The sequence below is a fragment of the Dipodomys merriami genome, unplaced genomic scaffold (genome assembly GCF_024711535.1).
Source record: "Dipodomys merriami isolate MVZ:Mamm:240054 unplaced genomic scaffold, mDipMer1.0.p SCAF_15, whole genome shotgun sequence".
Classification (NCBI taxonomy): Eukaryota; Metazoa; Chordata; class Mammalia; order Rodentia; family Heteromyidae; genus Dipodomys; species Dipodomys merriami.
In genome coordinates, this window is record NW_027202826.1 from 20,298,591 (window position 1) to 20,318,705 (window position 20,115).

General features: G+C 38.8%; 1 protein-coding gene across 6 annotated transcripts in view; it reads right to left on the minus strand.

Moving 5' to 3' along the window:
• Window positions 1-2,484: 2,484 nt before the first annotated feature.
• Slc9b1 (solute carrier family 9 member B1) overlaps window positions 2,485-20,115 on the minus strand; it is a 32,752-nt gene continuing 15,121 nt past the window's right edge. For 5 of the 6 annotated variants that reach the window (XM_070022366.1, XM_070022365.1, XM_070022363.1 and 2 more), the window contains 6 exons: window positions 15,463-15,638; window positions 11,433-11,539; window positions 10,119-10,268; window positions 5,564-5,672; window positions 4,589-4,725; window positions 2,485-2,820 (listed from right to left, as the gene is read on the minus strand). In XM_070022366.1, coding sequence (XP_069878467.1) covers window positions 2,614-2,820; window positions 4,589-4,725; window positions 5,564-5,672; window positions 10,119-10,268; window positions 11,433-11,539; window positions 15,463-15,638 — 886 coding nt within the window. In that variant the 3' untranslated portion in view covers window positions 2,485-2,613. The remainder of the gene's footprint in view (window positions 2,821-4,588; window positions 4,726-5,563; window positions 5,673-10,118; window positions 10,269-11,432; window positions 11,540-15,462; window positions 15,639-20,115) is intronic. The other variant, XM_070022368.1, reaches the window with a different exon arrangement.

Below are 20,115 nucleotides of genomic sequence, written 5' to 3' on the forward strand. Positions count from 1 at the left end.
CAGATGGAATTGTATTTGTCCCTCCCTAAAAAGACCTTTCTCGGAAATAAGGGTGTTGCAAGTGTAATTAGTTAAGGTGAAGTCATCCTGGAGTAAGCTCATTCTCAATCCCCTATGACTCATATCCTTATAAGAAGGGGAAAGTTCAACACTGTAGGACAAGGAGGAGGAAGATTTCTCTGCCAAGCATCAATTGCAGAAAATTTTTTGGGAATAAAAAGAATGAAAAATTTTTTTTACAAACTTCAATAGAAAAGTATAAAGAAGCAGTTTCTTTTTTCTCCAGTATCTAGTGTAGGATCACTTATAGGTTACATAAAGTTTAGAAACAAATTTAAGAAATTAACAATGACTCGTCTTCACTAAAGCATACTCAAGGTTAATGCTCTGCACTGAGGCGCCAGTCTCCTTGGTTCCTGTCTGACTTAATGACATCCCTTCCAAACACAACCCGACAATAACAAAAACATGCTCCAGAAGATGATTTGAAAAGTTTTGACAATGACTTTTTATTTATGTATTTATTTTTGTCGGTCATGGGGCTTGAACTCGGCCTGGGCGCTGTCCCTCCACTCTTCAGCTCAAGGCTAGCGCTCTACCACTTGAGCCACACACCACTTTCAGTTTTCTGGTGGTTTATTGGAGATAAGAGTCTCATGGACATTCCTCCCCAGGCTGGCTTTGAACTGAGATCCTCAGATCTTATCCTCCTGAGTAGCTAGAATTATAAGCATGAGCTACTGGCGCCCAGCTTGACAATGACTCTTCTAACTTTAATATAGTCTTGAAGTCAACTGAGACTGCACTTTACTTGTGCTAACGCATAACAGAGTTCATTAGCCAGAACTGAAAAGTAATCCAAAGATGCTCTCTCACATAGATAGCAATTTGTTAATTTCCATTTCTAAAGGTTGCCTAGATTTTTAAAATATTTATTAAAATTGTTTATTTCCATGTGTGACTTATTTTTTTATTTTTTCAAATAAAAAGTACAGATATTGCATTGTCTACAAACTACTACACCACACTTTCAATGTAAGTGTATCATGGAGATAAAGATCACATTATTTAATATTATTTATTCAAGTGTCATTAGAACTAGAATTTCGAATATATTTAGTTGAGCCAGTTAAAATTGATGTGTATTGGGCTGGGAAGGTGACTCAGTGGTAGAGCGCTTGCCTTGCATGCCTGAGGCCCTGGATTCGATTCCTCAGCACCACATAAGCAAAAAGAAAAAAGCTGGAAGTGGCGCTGTGGCTCAAGTGGTAGAGCATTAACCTTGAGCTGAAGAGCTGAGGGACAGCGCCCAGGCCCAGAGTTCAGGCCCCATGACCGGACCCCCCCCCCAAAAAAAAATTGATGTGTATTGAAGTGGAAGTGTGGCTCAAGTAGGAAAGTGTAGCCTTGAGAAGAACAGCTGAAGGACAGTGCCCAGGCCCTGAGTTCAAGCCTCAGTACTAGCACATATAAACAAGCCAACAAATAAAATAAATTAGATTGAGCCAAGCGCTGGTGCCTGACCCTGAAATTCTAGTAACTCAGGAGGTGAAGACATGAGAATCCCAGTTTAACTCCCCCTGGACAGAAAAGCGACTGTTATGCCACTTAGCCAGAAATGGAAGTGTGATTTAAGTGGTAGAGTAGAAGTCTTGAGTCAAAAAGCCAAAAGAGCATGAGTCCCTGAGTTCGAGCCTCAGTACTAACACCAAAAAGACACAAAAACGAATGCATATTATTCCTGTCATTTTTTTTTTTTGCAGGTTCTGAGGCTTGAACTCAGGGTCTGAGTACTATCCCTGAGCTGCTTTGTGCTCAAGGCTAGCACTCTACTATTTGAGCCACACTTCCACCTTTTTGGGGGGGGGGATCCGGTTGTGGGGCCTGAACTCTGGGCCTGGGTGCTGACCCTCAGCTCTTCAGCTCAAGGCTAGCGCTCTACCACTTGAGCCACAGCGCCACTTCCAGCTTCTTTTTGCTTATGTGGTGCTGAGGAATCGAACCCAGGGCCTCATGCATGCAAGGCAAGCACTCTACCACTGAGCTACCTTCCCAGCCCTACTTCTAGCTTTTTGTGAATAGTTTTTGGGGATCAGAGTATCACAGACTTTCTTTCCTGGCCTGGCTTTGAACTGTGATCCTCAGATCTCAGCCTCCTGAGTATCAGGATTCTAGGCATGAACCACCAGGGCCTGGCTCTGACCAACTTTTACAATGAACCATTGAAGTGATAGGATTTCTACTCCTCTTTGGAAACTCAGGTTGTCTTACAGCCAATAGTCAAGGTATTGTCACTCACAGTTCATTAATTTTTTTTCTTTAGTCTTTACTATGGCATTCAATTCACCCTTACTGATTGCTTTACACCTCCCTAGAGAATCCACAGATTAACTTTGCCCTTGGAAATAGCTAAATGCTAAGAGAAAATTCTATTTAGTACTGATTCTTGAGAAGCACAAATCAGAGGAGAGCCCTGTAGAGAAATCACATATTTATTAAATCCTGGGTTCTATGTACAGTCTCCACATAATTGTACTTTAATTTTTTTCTTTCTGTTTGTGTGGGGTAATTCATTAAGCAGCAAGTGGATGGTGGCAAAACTTTTCACTGATGTTAAAGTTCTGACAGCGTTATGTGCAGTTTGCTTGGCTCATTATGGGCGAGTATTTTGGGCCCCAGTATGCCAATAAATAGAGCTCCATTTGGAGCTGTGATCAATATGGCTAAGAACGCTATTGTCATCACATTTTTCGCATATACTTCCAACTCGGGTGTAGCGTTAAGTCTTGCTGTTTCCATAGCCAGAGGACCTAATACAGCCTGCAATAGGGGAAAACGGGGTACAAAGAAAAATGTTGAGTCAATAAAAGCAAATGGCTTCATTGAAATAACCTAAACTTAGTAGTCTTGTCCTTTTATTTTTTCTTAATAGTCTACTACATTATGTTCTGCCTAGCAAATGTATGTGGAAGAAGAGAGCTGTCATGACAAATCACAAATCAGTGGGAGGACATTTTGAGGTTGATTTTGTATTCTTGTCCCCTCAGGGTTTCCGTATTTATACATCTTTGTATAGCCCTATTACCCCTAGCACTTCAGGAGTTCCTTTTTTTTGGTTGGTCATGGGGCTTGAGCTCTGGGCCTGGGCGCTGTCCCTCAGCTCTTTAGCTCAAGGCTAGCGCTCTACCACTTGAGCCACAGAGCCACTTCTGGCTTTTTCTGTATATGTGGTACTGAGGAATGGAATCCCAGGCTTCATACATGCTAGGCAAGCACTGTACCACTGATCCACATTCATGGCCCCATGGGCAAGACTTTTGATTGAGTTTTTTAAGTTATTGAGATTTACATTTCTGGAAATTTTTAAAATTTCTTTTCAGGATTTCTAAATCTTTCTTGAGTTCCTCTTTCTTTTGTGGGTCTTGGGGATTGAACTCAGGGCCTAACACTATTCCTGAGCTCTTTTATTCAAGACTAATGCTCTACTACTTTGAGCCACAACTCCACGACCAGTTTGGGAGTGGTTAATTGGAGATAAGAGTCTCATAGGGACTTTTCTGCCAAAATTGGCTTCAAACTGTGATCCTCAGATCCCAGCCTTCTGAGTAGCTCGGAATTCCTTTTTGATCTCTTATATTGTCTTTCTTATTTTATTCACCTGAAATTTATCTATCTGAAATTCACTTAATTTCTATCAGGAGCTTATACATCGCTCTTTAATTTTTTGATCATTCTTGTCATTGGTCTTTTAAGTTCATTGAGATTTCATCCAATTTATTTTCATTCAATTCCCTTGTTGTTGGAAAACTTTTAGCCTTTGAAAAAGATACATTTCCTTGTGTTTTCATCTTACTAATATGTCTGCATTGGGATTTATGTGTATCTTTGTTCAAGTTTTTGATTGGAGGGTTTAGTCTCTTATGACTTCTCAGCTGAAGCTTTTCCAACTGATGCTTAGATATAGCTGGGCTCTGGTAGGGTTGTGGTGGATTTTCTTGTTACAATTTTGTGAGGAAAATGTGAACTTAGTAGTGAACTTCTGTGTGTTCAAGATGCTGCATCCAGTCCCTATTCCACTTGAAGAGGAAGCTGAGGTCTTTGGACCAGCCATTCCTAACCAAGACTCTGTGTGCTGGTGATCTCCTGGTCCCATGACTTAGCTCCTCATTATTGCTGGGATTTCTTAGATAGGTCTGAGACTGGAAGCAGTGTTGAACCAAACCAGTACTAGTCTCTTGTCTCATGGGGTAGGGGGAGGAATTCTCTGATGCAATTGGTATGTGCACAATTTTTTGCTAGGTCTTTCTGGAACCCCTTCAAGATGGCACACTGGATGTCTACCTAGCCCTGGTGGAATTCATGGGTCTATGCTTGCTGGCTGCAAATAGCAAACTCCTGGGCTTTTTACAGAGTCTAGACCAATGTGTCACCAGCTCGAATTCCTTTGTAGTTCTCATGGAGAAGTCATTTTTTTTTTTTGGTTGTTTCAGTTCCAAGCTACTGAGAGGCTGGAAAGTACTACCTGCTTCTAACCATTCCAGCTCCTCTCCTTCAGTGCACATTTCCCAGTGACTTAACATGTTATTACCTGGACTGTTGCTTTGGGTATCCATGCTAAAGCAATAAATATTTTCTCCTTATAAGTAAAACCAGCAAAAGACATCAATAGAAATGCAGTTACAATTCGAACGCATAATGCCAAAGACAGCGTAATAACACTAATGCCTGTAACAGACAAAACAAGTGTTAATAACAAAATATTTAGGAAGAAGTGTGTGTGTGTGTGTGTGTGTGTGTGTGTGTGTGTGTGTGTGTGTGTGTGTGTGTGTGTGTGTGTGTGTGTGTGTATGTGCTGGTCACATTCAGGGCCTAAGCACTGTCCCTCAGTTTTTTTGCTCAAGGCTAACCCTTTTCCATTTGAACCACAGCTCTACTTCTGCATTTTTGGTAGTGAATTGGAAATAAGAGTCTCAAGGACTTTCCAGCCTGGGCTGGCTTGAAATCATGATCCTCAAATCTCACCCTCCTGAGTAGCTAGGATTACAGGCATGAGCCACCAGCACCTGGCAGAGAAAGTGGTTCTTAATACTTAGAGATATGCTTTAAAACTTTAGAAAGTATGTTAAGGCTATCAAGGATTTATGTCTATTTAAGTAAAAATAGTAATTACAAAGAATATAGATATAACCAAGGCTTCTAGCTAAAGTGCCAGAGATTATCCGATGGTGAAAGTACTATGAAAAGTAAAACAGCTGGAATTATTTAATTCTGAACTAATTGACATTTTGGGAGTACTTTTAAATGAAAGCAGTGGAAAGCATTTGATGATAGTATTTCCCTTGGGTAAGAAATCTTAATCTACGTGTCTCTGGACCACTCAGGAGAGATATTCAGGGCTGTCTTGGTTAAAAACAAAGAAAATTACAGAGCAAGAGCAACTATATTGTATTAACACAGAGTTTTTGAGGTCTTTGTAGTCACTCAGATATGTTGTAAATAAAAATGTATAGTTTTCTTCATATTTTTAAACTTTGTGACTTTAAAATATTCTAATTATTTATACCAATAGTATTTGATTCCAGAGATGAAACAGATACTTCTGATCCAACTAAACCAAAAAGAAGCGGTTGAAAAACATTCCATGCTTTTGCAATAATTTTCTGGACTTCAACCTATGGAAAGGAGAGAAACATGTTTTACTTGCTGTAGCATGTAAAGATAACCACACTTCATAAATTTTAAGTCACTCTTAACATTTAGCAAATTGATGTGATTTTGTGTCTTTGGGAGAAAGGCTAAAAAAAAAACCTCTTTAATACAACTTGAGTAGGCTAATTCTCCCATTCAAACATTTCAGGTAGGATGTGGTTCAAAGAAACCTACAAAGCTATGTAATAAACAACATTATTGCTAGAGAATAATGGAGGCCTTTGGAGTTCTATAAACATTCAAGAAGAGTTCTATCTTTTGCCTGAAATGTAACTGAAAAGGGATGGAACCACATGGTACTACATGCGGACACACAGCTTGTACGGACATCTTGCAAGGAGTTGGGAAGACTTCTACCAACAGTTGTCCTGGACCCCAACCCCAAGGAAATGTGTCCTGACATGCCATATGCAAAAAGAGAAAAAGAAGGCCAGGTGCTGTGGCTCAGTTTATAATCCCAGCTAGTAAGGAAGCTGAGATCTGAGGATCAGGATTCAAAGCCAGCCCAGGCAGGAAAGTCTGTGATACTCTTATCTCCAATTAACCACCAGAAGTGGTGCACTGTGGCTCAAAGTGGTAGAGCACTACTCTTGAGCAAAAGAACTCAGAGATAGCACCCAGGCCTTGAGTTCAAGCCCCAAGACTGCCAAAAAAAAAATCACACAAGAATCCAATGTACATAACTTTTGAGCTTCTCTGCTCATCTGATAAAATTATCCTAGATGTATGCCAATTATTGCAAATGATGGAAACCATGGGAACTATATTTCTTTGGGTCTGGCTTACTTCACTTATATGATCATATAAGATGATGCTAAATGAAATGAAACCCCCTCCCCAAGATATGGACACAAGAGGTCTTTCTTTGTTTTTGTTGTTTTTAATGTACTAGGTATTTTTTTTTTTGTTTCCTTTGTATGTTCTTCCCCCTATGGTATAGCCCCTGTTGTCACTGTACTTGATGCTGGTACCCTGCATCTTGTATATACATTTGTCTAATTTGAGGAGGGGAAGGAGCATAACAAAATGCTGAAACAAGGGCACAGGATGACCCATTGCAACAATGATACAAGACAGTATACTGGAAATGAACTTTACAACCTCAGGGGCGGAGGGAGGAATGAGGGAGGTGGGGAAGAGCAGGGATAGTGGGAGAACAAAAAAGGAGGTGGTAACAATGCTCAACAAGAAATGTACTCATTACCACGGGCTGGGAAGGTGGCTCAGTGGTAGAGTGCTTGCCTTGCATGCATGAGGCCCTGGGTTCGATTCCTGAGCACCACATAAGCAGAAAAAGCTGGAAGTGGCGCTTTGGCACAAGTGGTAGGACGCTTGAGCTGAAGAGCTGAGGGACAATGCTCAGGCCAAGAGTTCAGGCCCCATGACCGACAATAAAACAAAATAACAAAAAAAAAAAGAAATGTACTCATTACCTTACTCAAGTAACTGTAACCCCTCTGTACAGCATCTTTACAATAAGATAAAATTTTAAAAAAGAATCCAATGTATATCCTACAAAATTAAGAAGAGTGAGGGATGGGTGAGAATATTGAAAGGGGTGACATTGACTAAGATATGTTAAATGGGAACTCCTTTGTACAACTTCTTCAGGATAATAATAAAAAACAAAACACATCAAAAAACACAAAGAACAACATTACTATTTTTTGTATAGTGTATTATCCTATTTGTTGCTGTTAATTTTTAAAACCCTATTTATTTTTTTTATTATTTCTCATGTGAAAAGAGTTATTTAGTTTTCATTTTATTTTTTAATTGCATTTCATTCTTTTAGTAATCACTTAATTAGTTTTAAGTAATGATTATGTTAGAACAAAATGGCAATGATTTCAGGATAAATAAGTTCTCAAGCTGATTCTGAAATAAGTTTAACAAAGGATATTGGCAAGGACAGCCAAGAAACACTCTAGAAAGTAGTACAATGAGGAGGCAGGCATAAAACTACAGTGATTTAATATGGAGTGGTACTGGCATAGGGTATTGGCATAGGGCAGAATAGATTAAAAGAAGGTTAAATAGGTTTCAAAACATAATACATGTATAAATGAGAATTTATACTAAAAGAGTCATTTAAAATAACTGAATGGTGAATTAGTATCTAATTTTATGAAAATTAACTATATTCAGTTATATACATGTACATATGTATAAGCATAATCTTTAGTCATAGGCAAATATGTACAAATACTTCTACTTCATATAAGTCACAAAGATATATCTAGGTGGATGAAAGAAAAATGCCAAAACAAAATAAATAAAAGCTACTGATGTATTAGATGAGAACACAGTGATAAATAGCACATCTCTATAATGTTTACAATCTTAGAATTTTGGATAAGGAAATCCTTCCTAAACAAGATACAGAATCTAGAACTTATAAGGAAAAGCTGGTAGGCCTGTGTATAGACAAGTTATCTTCCATATACAAGATATCTATATATATATCTATATCTATATCTATATCTATCTATCTATCTATCTATCTATCTATCTATCTATCTATCTATCTATCTATCTATCTATCTATCTATATCAAAGGGCCAGTAATCCTAACACATAGAGGAACTACAAGGCTGGACAAGGTGGCATATACCTGAAATCTCAGCTACTTGGAAAGCTGAAGCAAGTAAACTGTGAGTTTGAGGCAAGCCCAGGCAAACAGAACAAAAACAAAAGGGCTGCAGGGTATACCTCAAATGGCAGAGTACTGGCCTAGCAAGTGTGAGGTCCTGAGGTCACACCTAAGTATGATAAGAACAAAAACAAAACAGAACAAACACCCCTAAACCAGAGCAAAATAACAACAAAAGCTCTACAATAGAGCACAAGCAAGGATACACTAAAGCCACTACCACAACCATGTTTATTGCAGCATCATTTAGCATAGCCAAGATAGGGAATCAGCCCAGATGCCACTCAATGGAAGAATGGATCAAGAAAATGTAGTACATATACACGATCGAATTCTACTCATCCATCAGAAAGACTGGCATTGTGCCATTCATAAGGAAATAAAAAGACTTAGAAAAAATTTCATTAAGTAAGCCAGACTCAGAGAAACACAGGTTGCACAAATAAGGGAAACCTCATTTGTGGGCACTAGAATGTGCCTATAAATCTAGAAGTAAACACACTGGGTGGCACCCAAGTAGTTATAAATGAATTAACTGAAGCATAATAGACTCTATGAAGAGTGCAGATAGTTGAATTCTTTAGAAAGATTAAGTCAAAACACAACTAAGTACCAGGAAATGGGGACTTGCAAAGGGGAGGGAGAGAGAAGACAAGGGAAGAGGGATAGAAGAATGAAGAGGGGGAAATAAGGAGAATACAGGCAAGAATACATTGTATATGCCACAGAACTAAGAAAAACAAAGGAATGGGTGGTGGAAAGAGGGATGAAGATGATGAAGATGATGTTGAAAGGATACCATATAGTTCCTTCACCCTCTGACTGTAAACATCATAAAACCAGTTAAGATACTAGCAACTCTCCTTTATAAAAATAATAAAATCAGTTTTTGAAATTATTATTTGGCAGTGGCCATCAAAATAAAATAATTATTCCTTTGTGTGTGTGTGTGTGTGTGTGTGTGTGTGTGTGTGTGTGTGTGTGTGTGTGTGTGTGTGTGTGTGATAGTCCTGGGACTTGAGCTCATGGCCACATGCTCTTGGTTTGCTTTTTCTCCCCAAGGCTGATGCTCTACCACTTGAGCCACACCTTTGCTTTTACTTCCAGATTTTTGCTGGCTAACTGGAGATAAGAGACTTGTGGACTTTTCTGCCCAGGAACTAGGATCCTCAGGCTTCTGAGTAGCTAGGCTAACAGGTGTGAGCCACCAGCATCAAGCAAATCAAAGTATCTTGACTCAGTAATCCATTTCTGAAGTACTTGTATATACACAGGAAGACACATGAACAAAACTATTGTAGCAAGATGACATAGAAAAAATAACTAAGGGGACTGGGAATACGGCTTAGTGGTAGAGTGGTTGCATAGCATGCATGAAACCTTGGGTTCAATTCCTCAGTACACATAAACAGAAAAAGGCAGAAGTGGAAAAAGAAAAAGAAAAAGAAAAAAGAATGAAATTAGAAGTGGAAATGTGGCTCAAAGTGGTATGGCGCTAGCTTTGAGCACAAAAGGACAGTACCCAGGCCCTGAGTTCAAGCCACACAACCAACCAAAAAATTACTTTGGGGTATGAAATTGTGTATTTATGAGGGGGTGGGAATGAAGGAATCTTCTGGATTTTATTCTATATGTTTTAATATTTATAACATATTAATTGGATAACTAAATTTCCAATGAGGATGATGGGATTTCTCAATATCCATTGTACATTAAAAAAATCTCAGCTATTTTGAAATAAATGTAAAATATTCACCTTATCTTTTGACCATCTTTTCCCTGCTATGAAAGTTAACACTAGTGTGCATAGTCCTCCAGATCCATGTAAACCAATACGTTGGCTGCCTAGGACCGCAAAAATACACATGCTCATCATGAGAAATGCTCTCCTCTTTGGAAGTTTTTCCTACAAATAGATATTTAGAAATTGGTTTACATTAAATATATAAGACTTGGCACCATCACTTATTTCTGACCTTTGTTATCATATCCCTAAATGTTAGAGAGGCACAGTGAATAAACGCAGTCATAATATTCCATATGTGTGTGTGTGTGTGTGTGTGTGTGTGTGTATGTAGACACACCAATTTAGTGGAAAAAAGGTAGGGTGGAATGAAAGAGGATAGTCTCAGTTAAGTACATTTTTCTGATTCCTTATTTGTTAGATCAGGAAACAATGACATCAGTAATTGATGCATCAATTACAACTGGCTCACCTCTTTAATCACAAGTAGCCCTTGGAGATTACTTGGATTAGGTGTGTGTGTGTGTGTGTGTGTGTGTGTGTGTGTGTGTGTGTGTGTGTGTGTGTGTGTGTGTGTGTGTGTGTGTGTGTGTGTGTGCATGTGCATTCTTGGGCTTGAACTCAGAGCCTGGGCACTGTCCCTGAGCTTTTGTGTTCAAGTCTAGTGCTCTGCCACTTGAGCCACAGCGCCACCTCTGGTTATTTGCTGGTTACTTGGGCATAACAATCTCAGAGATTTTCCTTCCTTAGTCTGGCTTTGAACTATACGACCTTCAGATCTCAACTTCCTGAGTAATTAGGATTACATGAGCCACCCAAATGTCTGGCTGGTTGGCTAATTTTAAAGAGTTAAGTAGAAATTTACTGTTTCATAGCTGTTCCCAAAGTTCAAATCTTAGAGAGAAATGTCCAATAGTACATCTTAGGATTTAGATGTTGAGTATTTCACCAGGGCCCCTGTTTTTTAGGTTTTGTCTACAGGGACCTGGTGTTGACAGAACCTTTGGGAGACGAAGTCTGTGAGAGGTTCTTCGTTCATTGCTGGGACAAATTCGCAAAGGGGACTTCAGGGACCTACCCCCTTCCTCTCTTTGTTCCAGGGTTTATGGAATAAATGATCTTGCTGTGCCATGTACTCTTGCCTGAATTCACTGTCTTGACTCTGTGCAATGATGGGTTAATTAATCATGGATGGAGACCCTCCAAACCTATGAGCCAACATAAACCTTTCATCTTATGACTTGCCTTGTTAGTTTATCATAGTGATAGGAAGTTGACTCACACTATCATTCTACAAAACAGATATTTAAAAAAAAATTCTTTTACCTGATCTGTACTTGGAAAATAGTGAGTAAAATAACCCAAAACGACTCCTATCAGCACACCAAAAAGTATTTCCCGAAGAGATGCTAGGAGATTATGAATGACAGCACCTGTGAGGACACACAGGAGGAAAACCTTCAGAGATGCAGTTCTCATATACCACTCATTAGAAGATCAAATCTAGGTGGGTCAGAAAGAAAAGGCAACATTCTATAGAATATGCAAAATTGGACTTTTAATAGCGACGTATGTGCAAGCATGTTAAACTCTATTTTATTTTGCCAGTCCTGGCTTGAACTCAGGATCTGTCTCTGAGCTGCTTTTTCTCAAGGCTAGCACTCTACCACTTGATCCATAGCACCACTTCTGGCTTTTTCTGTTTAAAGTGGTACTGGGGAATCAAACTTCGTGCATCAGGCTTCATGCATGCTAGCCAAGCATTCTACCACTAAGCCACATTCCCAGCCCCTAACTCTATTTGAAATTAAATGTTTGCTCTCAAATACTGTAATATAAACAGAGAATTTTCCATTGTGTCAAAGGGTCAGAAAACAAAGAAGCCATGTTGTGAAGAGCAGGTGAGGTAGAGAAATGTAGAGGAACTAACTATGTCATACCTGTGACATTTAGCACATGGCTATACTAATAACTATACTATATCTATATGGTAAAGTGAGAGCTATATAATAACTCTTGATTGGAGTATTATATAGAAAGGGAAAACCATTTACATGTAAAAATAAAAACAATGTAAAGCAATTTTATTCCAGAGTCTGTCCTAAAATAGACAAAGATTGTTAGAATTTCCAACAAATTTTATATTCATAATAATGTATAGTCATATTTATAGATCATAGTATTAAGTAAGTAAAAATTCTGATCTTCAGTGTTTTTGTGTGTGTGTGTGTCTGTGCTTGTCCTGGGGTTTGAACTCAGGGCCTGGACACTGTTTCTGAGCTTTTTTGCTCAAGGCTAGCACTGTGTCTCTTGAGCCACAACTCTACATCTGGCTTTCTTGGTGTTTAATTGGAAATCAGAGTCTCATGGATTTTCCTGCCTGGGCTGGCTTTGAAATTTTCACTCCTCAGATCTTAGCCTCTTGAATAGCTAGGATTACAGGCATGAGCCACCAGCACTTGGCCTGATCTTCAGTTTTTATGCTCATAATTAAGTTAAAACCTGGGTGTTTGATTTTATGCTAACCACATATACCATATTTATAGTTACAGTAGTTAAGAAAAAAGTATTCAATAAGCAAAAACCCTGACTTCCAGTTACAAAAATAAGTTTAGTTTCTCTCTGAGAAATGAGTAAACATCCCAAAGAATTGAAAGAAGGATCTGGAAGAAATATTTGCATACTGTGTTCATTGCAATATTATTAGAAATAGTCCACTGGGGGAGACAGCCCTAAAATCTGTTGACAGATGAATGGATAAAGATATATGAATGGATAAATGTAGTACAGACAGACAACAGAATTAGAAAAATAGCTGAATAATAATTCAGCCATAGGATAGAAGAAATCTGCTTTTACATATATGAACTTATGCTGATTGAAAAAAGCCAGATACAAAAGGTCAAATACTATATGATTCCATTTCTATGAGCTATCAAGAATAGTCAAAATCATGATAACAGAAAAGAGAATGGTGGTTTTCAACTGCAGAAAAGGGAAAACAGAGTAGTTTCATGGACACAAAAATTATAGTTTTTGAGAATTTCTAGAGATAGGTTATAAACAATGTGATTATGGTTAGCCCTATCAAGCTGCATGTTTACAAATGTGTAAAATGGTAAATCTTGCCACAATAAAAAGTACAATTGAATCGAGCATGGTGGCAAATGTCTGTAATCCTAGCTATATGGAAGGTTGAGATCCTTAATACACAGAAGGATTGTCATTCAAATCCAGTCCAGAAAAAGCTTGTGAAGTTCTATCTCAACCAGAAAAAACTAGGCATGATAGTGTGTGAGAGGCATAAGTAGAGAATTATGGCCCAGGATTATCACAGCATAAACAAGAGCTCCTGTTCCAAAAGGGTTAGAGGTGTGGTTCAAGTCAAACTTCAATACTGTTCCCAAAAAAATAGAATTGTAGGGCTGGGAAGCTGGCTCAGTGGTAGAGCGCTTGCCTTGCATGCATGAGGTACTGGGTTCGATTCCTCAGCACCACATAAGCAGAAAAAGCCACAGTAATGCTGTGACTCAAGTGGTAGATGCTGGCCTTGAGCTGAAGAGCTGAGGGACAGCACCTAGGCCCAGAGTTCAGGCCCCACAACCAACAACAACAACAGCAAAAATAGAATTGTTAAAAAAAAATGGGGAAAAATACAGTCATTGTATTCAATGTCCTCTATGTAAAAAATGAACTATGTAACTTGTAGGTGGGGATGGAAGAAGGACACGGGGGAAAATGAAGGAAGGGGTGACACTGTCAAGAAAGCTTGTACTCATAATCAGACTTATGGAACTATAAATGTTATAAATGATAAAACTGACAGTTTCTTAAGTTGAGAGAGATGTAGTATTCAACACCCAGTTGAAGAATAAGTATGGGTTAGATTTACATCAAAAAGTTCAGAGGGAAAAGATTCTTTTGGAAGTGACTTAAAGAGATTTTATCTTTATCTTTTCCTTTTTCCCTCACTTATTTTTATTTTCTGAGGTTATTTAGTTAGTTAGTTATTTTGTCAGTGTCTCATTATGTTTCCCAGATTGGCCTTAAACTCCAGGGTTTAATTGTTCCTTCCGATTCAGTTTCTAAAACAGCTGAAACTATATACGGGTACCACTATGCCCAGCTTTATATGCTATTTTTTTGTGGTGGTACTAGGGATGGAACCCTGGGGCCTAATACTTACTAGGCAAGCATTTTGAGCCATGTCCCAGGTCCTCTTTTCGCTTTTGTTACTTGTCAAAAATAGGGCCTCACACTTTTGACCAGGCTGGTCTCAGACAGTGTTTTCTCCCCTCTCTACCACTTAAGTAGCTGGGATTACATAAATGAAAGACCATGCCCTGCTTACTTTTACTTTTTGAGATAGGATTTTACTAACTTTGTGCCCAGGCTGGCATCAAACCATGATCTTACTGCCTTTGCCTCCTGAGTAGCTGGGATTAAAGGCATTTGCCACAGTGCATTTTTGTGCATGTACAATATAGATGACTGAATCTCAAACATTATAGATAAAGCATTACTAAATGTGAAAAATGCTTACCTTCCCAACTTCTGCAGTGACCTTCAAGGCCAGATATCACCTTGGGAGTCAAAACTGGTATGGTAGGATCTTGTGCCACAAGCACCAAAGAGTCACAGGGTTGTTCTGATTTTGTATGCTTAAATTGTCTTAATGTGCTTAAGATGTTGTTTATAACAGGATTGTAAAAAAATAGTACATTTCAAATATACCTATCAAAAGTGTCGCTGGGCACAGGTGGTTCTAATCCTAGTTATTCAGGAGGCTGAGATCTAAGGATAAGAGTATGAAGTTGTCTCAAGCTGGAAAGTCAGTGAAAGTTTAACCTCTGATTAACCACCAAAATGCTACAAGTGGAGCTGTGGTTCAAGTGGTAGAGTGCCAGTCTTGAGTTGTGAAAGCTAAGAGACAGCACCCAAAGCCTGGGGTTCAAGCCCCAGGATTGGTGCACATACACTAACACACACACACACACACACACACACACACACACACACACACACACACACAATTAGTAGTGTTAATAATACAGCTGATTAAAATTTTCTTAAGTGAAAGGTGATAAAATTTCCAAACACCAGAAGCAGATAAATAGTTGATGATAGGGATTCTCAAACTGAACCTTTTGTTCTTCCAATAATTAAGTTAGGTAGTAGACTATTTACTTGTTGTTGTTTTACCCACTGAAATTTCCTCCTGGTCTAGAATGAACTTTCTATAAGAAACGAGAAGATGTAAAACTGAAGTGTCTTGGTCAATAAATGAAGAAACCTGAGTGAAGAATTACAGAGAAAAGTCACCAATGGCACAGCCTCTGTGTGTTTTCTTGCTTACCTGTGGAGAAGACTAAGCTCAAGAATACGTTGAATCCAGTGATGGCTACGATGTCATCCATGCTGCTGGCAGCTACAAGCAAGGTAGGGATACCCTTCTCTACTCCATACCCGGATTCCTGCAAAAACAGCATGGAAGGGACGACCACTGCAGGGGAGACGGCACCTAGTATGAAACTGAAAGAAAGACTTTGAAAACCAGCTTGAAAATATCCTTTTAAACCAGAGTAGCATTTGATGGTAAACTTCAAGACAAAGCTGTTAACCTTTCTAACAGTTGCACAGGCAAACCATTTGGTTTTGAGGGAAATGCACTTTATGGTGACAAAACATTCTGTGTGTATGGGGGGGCGGGGCGTATAGTGGTTGGCATTTCTTTCTCACAGTTTTCAGTAATTTTTTCTTTGTGTTGTACTCTTGGCATTCTAAGTACAATATAATGCAGAGAAGTTCTTTTCTGGTATATATACATGAGCTTCTAAATGCTTCTATTATGGAGAGACACATTTCTTTCTTCAAATTTTCTGCTATTGTTTGATTGAATACATTGTCTTGATTCCTTCTTCTATACTAATGATTCATCGGATGGGTCACTTAATTGGGAGACATCTCAGTTGTGTTTGTTGTGGTTCTTTCATTATTACTATCTGAATGTAATAATTGCCCAATCTTGTCTTCAACTGCTCTTTCATTAGCTTATATTAGACATATGGGGAGATTTATTGTTATATCTCCACACATGTACACTGTAGTCCAATCAATCTCACCACCTCTTATACTTTCTGTCTCCACTAATTCCTACCCAAAGCATCCCCAACATGTTTCCTTGTTCCATTTTCATAGGTCTATTTCAACCATTTTTGAACTCCTTTATTCTCCACCAAAATTCTTGATGTCCTTTGTTTTGTCTAGTCTATTGATGATACTTTCCACTGAGTTTTAAAAGTCTGAGCTTTCCATTTCTAAGACAGTTTTCTCCCCCAGAATATCTCTTTGATGAATTTCTCAGGCAAGTTGTTGAATTTCTCATCTACGTTCTGCACCAACTTCTTTACTTCATCTGTCATTTGAATCCTCTTTGAATTGAATTCTTTGTCTGGTATTTCAACCATATCCATGTTTTTGGTTAATGTCACTGAAGAGTTGTGAACTTTTGGAGAAATCGAGTTGCTTTGCCATTTCACATTTCTTGTGTTTCTAAGTCACAGTTGATGCATCTGTGGGAAGATCTATACTGGTTTTATGTTTTTTGTTTATATATTTGTTTTTATTTTTATTTTTTACAGTATTGGGGTTTGAACCCAAGAGTGTGGTGCTTGTTAGACTAGTACTCTACCATGTTAGTCCTGGTTTTTGTTGTTATTTTAGATAGAGTCTTGCCTGCCAACCAAGCACATGCCTAAGCTGTATCTGCCTACTTTCCTGTCATTGCTGGAGCCAGAGGCATACACTGCCACATTCAGATTTCCTCCTCCAAAGAGATGGATATCTCAAAGAAATTTCTGCCTGGGCTGGCCTCTTTTGTGACTCTTGATGTTCCCCCCTGCCCCCTTTTCTTTTTCTGGAATAGAGTCTGCATGGAGGAAGCTTCTAACCCTTTATACCTCTAATCTAAAAACAACCCTTCTATCTTGAATCTAAAACATCTGGAACTGCCCAGATGAAGTCTTACCCAATCAGAAGAAGGCAGTAATGTTAACCAGATGAATGTTTCTCCAAGGTTACTGTCCAGAAAGCTGTGTCAGGAGAGACCTGCTTTGGTCTCTTTCAGCTGAGTTCTGTAATTTTTAAATGTCCTCAGGCAATTTTAATGCATAGCAAAGTTTTGGAACCAGTGGATTTTTCCCAGTCTGATCTGGTTCTTTTCATTTAGAGTTTTCAATTGAGAACTTCCTCAACAAATAACACATATACAAACCCTAATCTTAGCCTTTGCTTATAGAAAATTTAAAGAACCTTGTTTGGTAGGATAAGCCTATTCTCTGCAGAAGGGCAATAGCACAGAGAGTAATCACAAGGTATTAGAAAGTCTTCAATATACAAATAAGTACCTATTGAAACCTCACCAAATGTCTGGAAGAAAACCAACACTTTGAGTTGAGTTAAAAGATTATTATATTTTTTGTCAGTCATGGGGCTTGAACTCAGGGCCTGGGCTCATTTGCTCAAGGTTAATGCTCTACCACTTTGAACCACAGCACCACTTCTGGTTTTTGAATGGTTATTTGGAGATAAAAGTCTCATGGGGACTTTTCTACTTGGGCTGGCTTCAAATCGTAATCCTCAGATCTCAGTCTCCTGAGCAGCTACGATTATTTATGGGTGTGAGCCATCAGTGTCTGGTGGGATTTCCATTTTTTTTTTTGCCAGGCCTGAGGCTTGAACTCAGGGCCTGGGCACTGTCCCTAACTTCTTTGGCTCAAGGTTATCATTCTACCACTTGAGCCGCAGTACCACTTCTGGCTTTTTTTTTCTGTGTATGTGGTATTGAGGTACTTTGTGTATGCTAGGCAAGTGTATGCTAGGTAAGTACTCTACCACTAAGCCACCTTCTCAGCCTTCCTCTTTTTTTAATGGAAAAAATATAGCTGAGGAAAGGCACACTTAAAAGCAAGCAACAAAACATGATTTAGAATAATGACCAATATCTTCAGAACAATGAAGACACATTAAATCTACCCATATATTTTTTACCTACAGTTCATAGATTATTAATAATCTATTGTCAAGATTTATAAAATAAGTAAATGATATGGGCATAGCGGAAAGACTGAGGAGGAAGGAGTTGGCAGTTTGTGCTGCAAAAGGATAAACAAATGCAAAGGTTAAAAATAACTGCATAGGCAGGAAGAGAAAGTTAGCAAGGATATAATAACAGAGGAGTGAGGAGAGAAGAAAAGCTTTAAAAAAAACTTTGAAGATATATTAAGGAGTTTGAGAAAAAATAGCTCTAATAGCTGTAATCCTAACTACTCAGAATCTGAGATAGGATGATAGTGGTTCTGAAGCCAACTCAGGCAGCAAAGTCCATGAGACTCTGATCTCTAATTAACCACTAAAAAAGTTGGAAGTGGAGGTGTGCTCAAGGGCTACAGCACTATCCTTGAGTGAAAAGGGTCAATTTGAATTCAATCTCCATGACCAGCACAGGAAGGAAAGGGAGGAGGGGGGGTAGAAGGGGGAGGAGATGATAATGATGATGATGAACAAGGAGAAGAAGAAGAAGAAGAAGGAGGAGGAGGAGGGAGGAGGAGGAGGAGGAGGAGGAGGAGGAGGAGGAGGAGGAGGAGGAGGAGGAGGAGGAGGAGGAGGAGGAGGAAAAGAAGGAGGAGGAGGAGGAGGAGGAGGAGGAGGAGGAGGAGGAGGAGGAGGAGGAGGAGGAGGAGGAGGAGGAGACAACGACGATGACAGAGGAGGAGAAAGAGCTCTAACAATCTTTTGATTGAAAGATTCCTCCAAATAGTGTGCTGAACAATTAAGCAGGAAGATAAGTTAGAAAATTGGCTCTGTTGTTTAGAGACAGATATTGAGGAATACAAGGGTAAAATGTCATGTAATCATTTGTCTTACGATTCTTTATGAAGTGTTAATTCTAAGTAAAGGGTGTTTGCATGTTCTTGTATTGTTTTCTCTACTCTCCCATATAGTTGAAAATATTCATTAACAAAACTATCCGAGACTATTATTTTCACAGTTTAATAAGTAAACAAGTTTCATAAGGAAGGGTCTTGTTACAAAGCAGGTTCTGAATCAAAAAGATCTAGGATGGAGCCCAAACTTCTGAATTTCCAGCTAGCTTTTAGGAGATGAGTAAATGTATAAGGGGGTAATAAGAAACACTTTACTAAAAACAAACCAAAAAAGTCATGTAACCAAGATTCCAAGAAGAAGGAAATCAATTACCTAAAGAGACGTTGAAAATTAAGTTCAGCAGCCAATTTCTCATGGGAAAGAATAAGGCCACGAGAAGCCAGTGGTATCTTTGAAGCATTGGGGGAAAACAATTTTGAGCAGACAATTCAATGCTCAGTTACTACAAGTCATTTTCAAGCATTCAGAAGATTAACTATTCACTCATAAGAGAACTAGGTAAACACATTAGGAAGGACACAGTGTGAAATAGAGGAGACATAGATATAGGCAGCACAACGTAATCATTGGGATGCTCCAAACCAAGCCAGAACACTGCTGTCAATCTCAATTCAACAACTTAGTAGTTGTCTGACCTTGGGAAAACCACTTAACTTCTCTTTATTTGCGAATATGGAGATAATAGTGTCTACCTTGTCACAGCTCTTGTGAGGATTAAGGAAGTTAATCATAGCTAAGATATTGCTGCTGGTTTTGAAACATATTGAAGCCAACTCTTCATGTTATTCTAATGAGTGCAACATTAAATGCTGAGATCTTTTCAGGATAGTTCAGTTCTGGAAGAAGTAATCACTGTGACAGATGTGTGTCACCAGATGGCAGCCTACATACATACTTCATGAATACAGATTGCAAAGGAAACCTTAAAGTGATGTACACCAGAACTGCATCCCAAGGCATGGAGGAAGACCAGAACTGTCCCTTCACCTCCAGATCTGACGAACTAGGATAAAAGGGAAGTGGATGGTGAAAGTGTTGGTGCACTGATTTTAGGGAGTTTTTG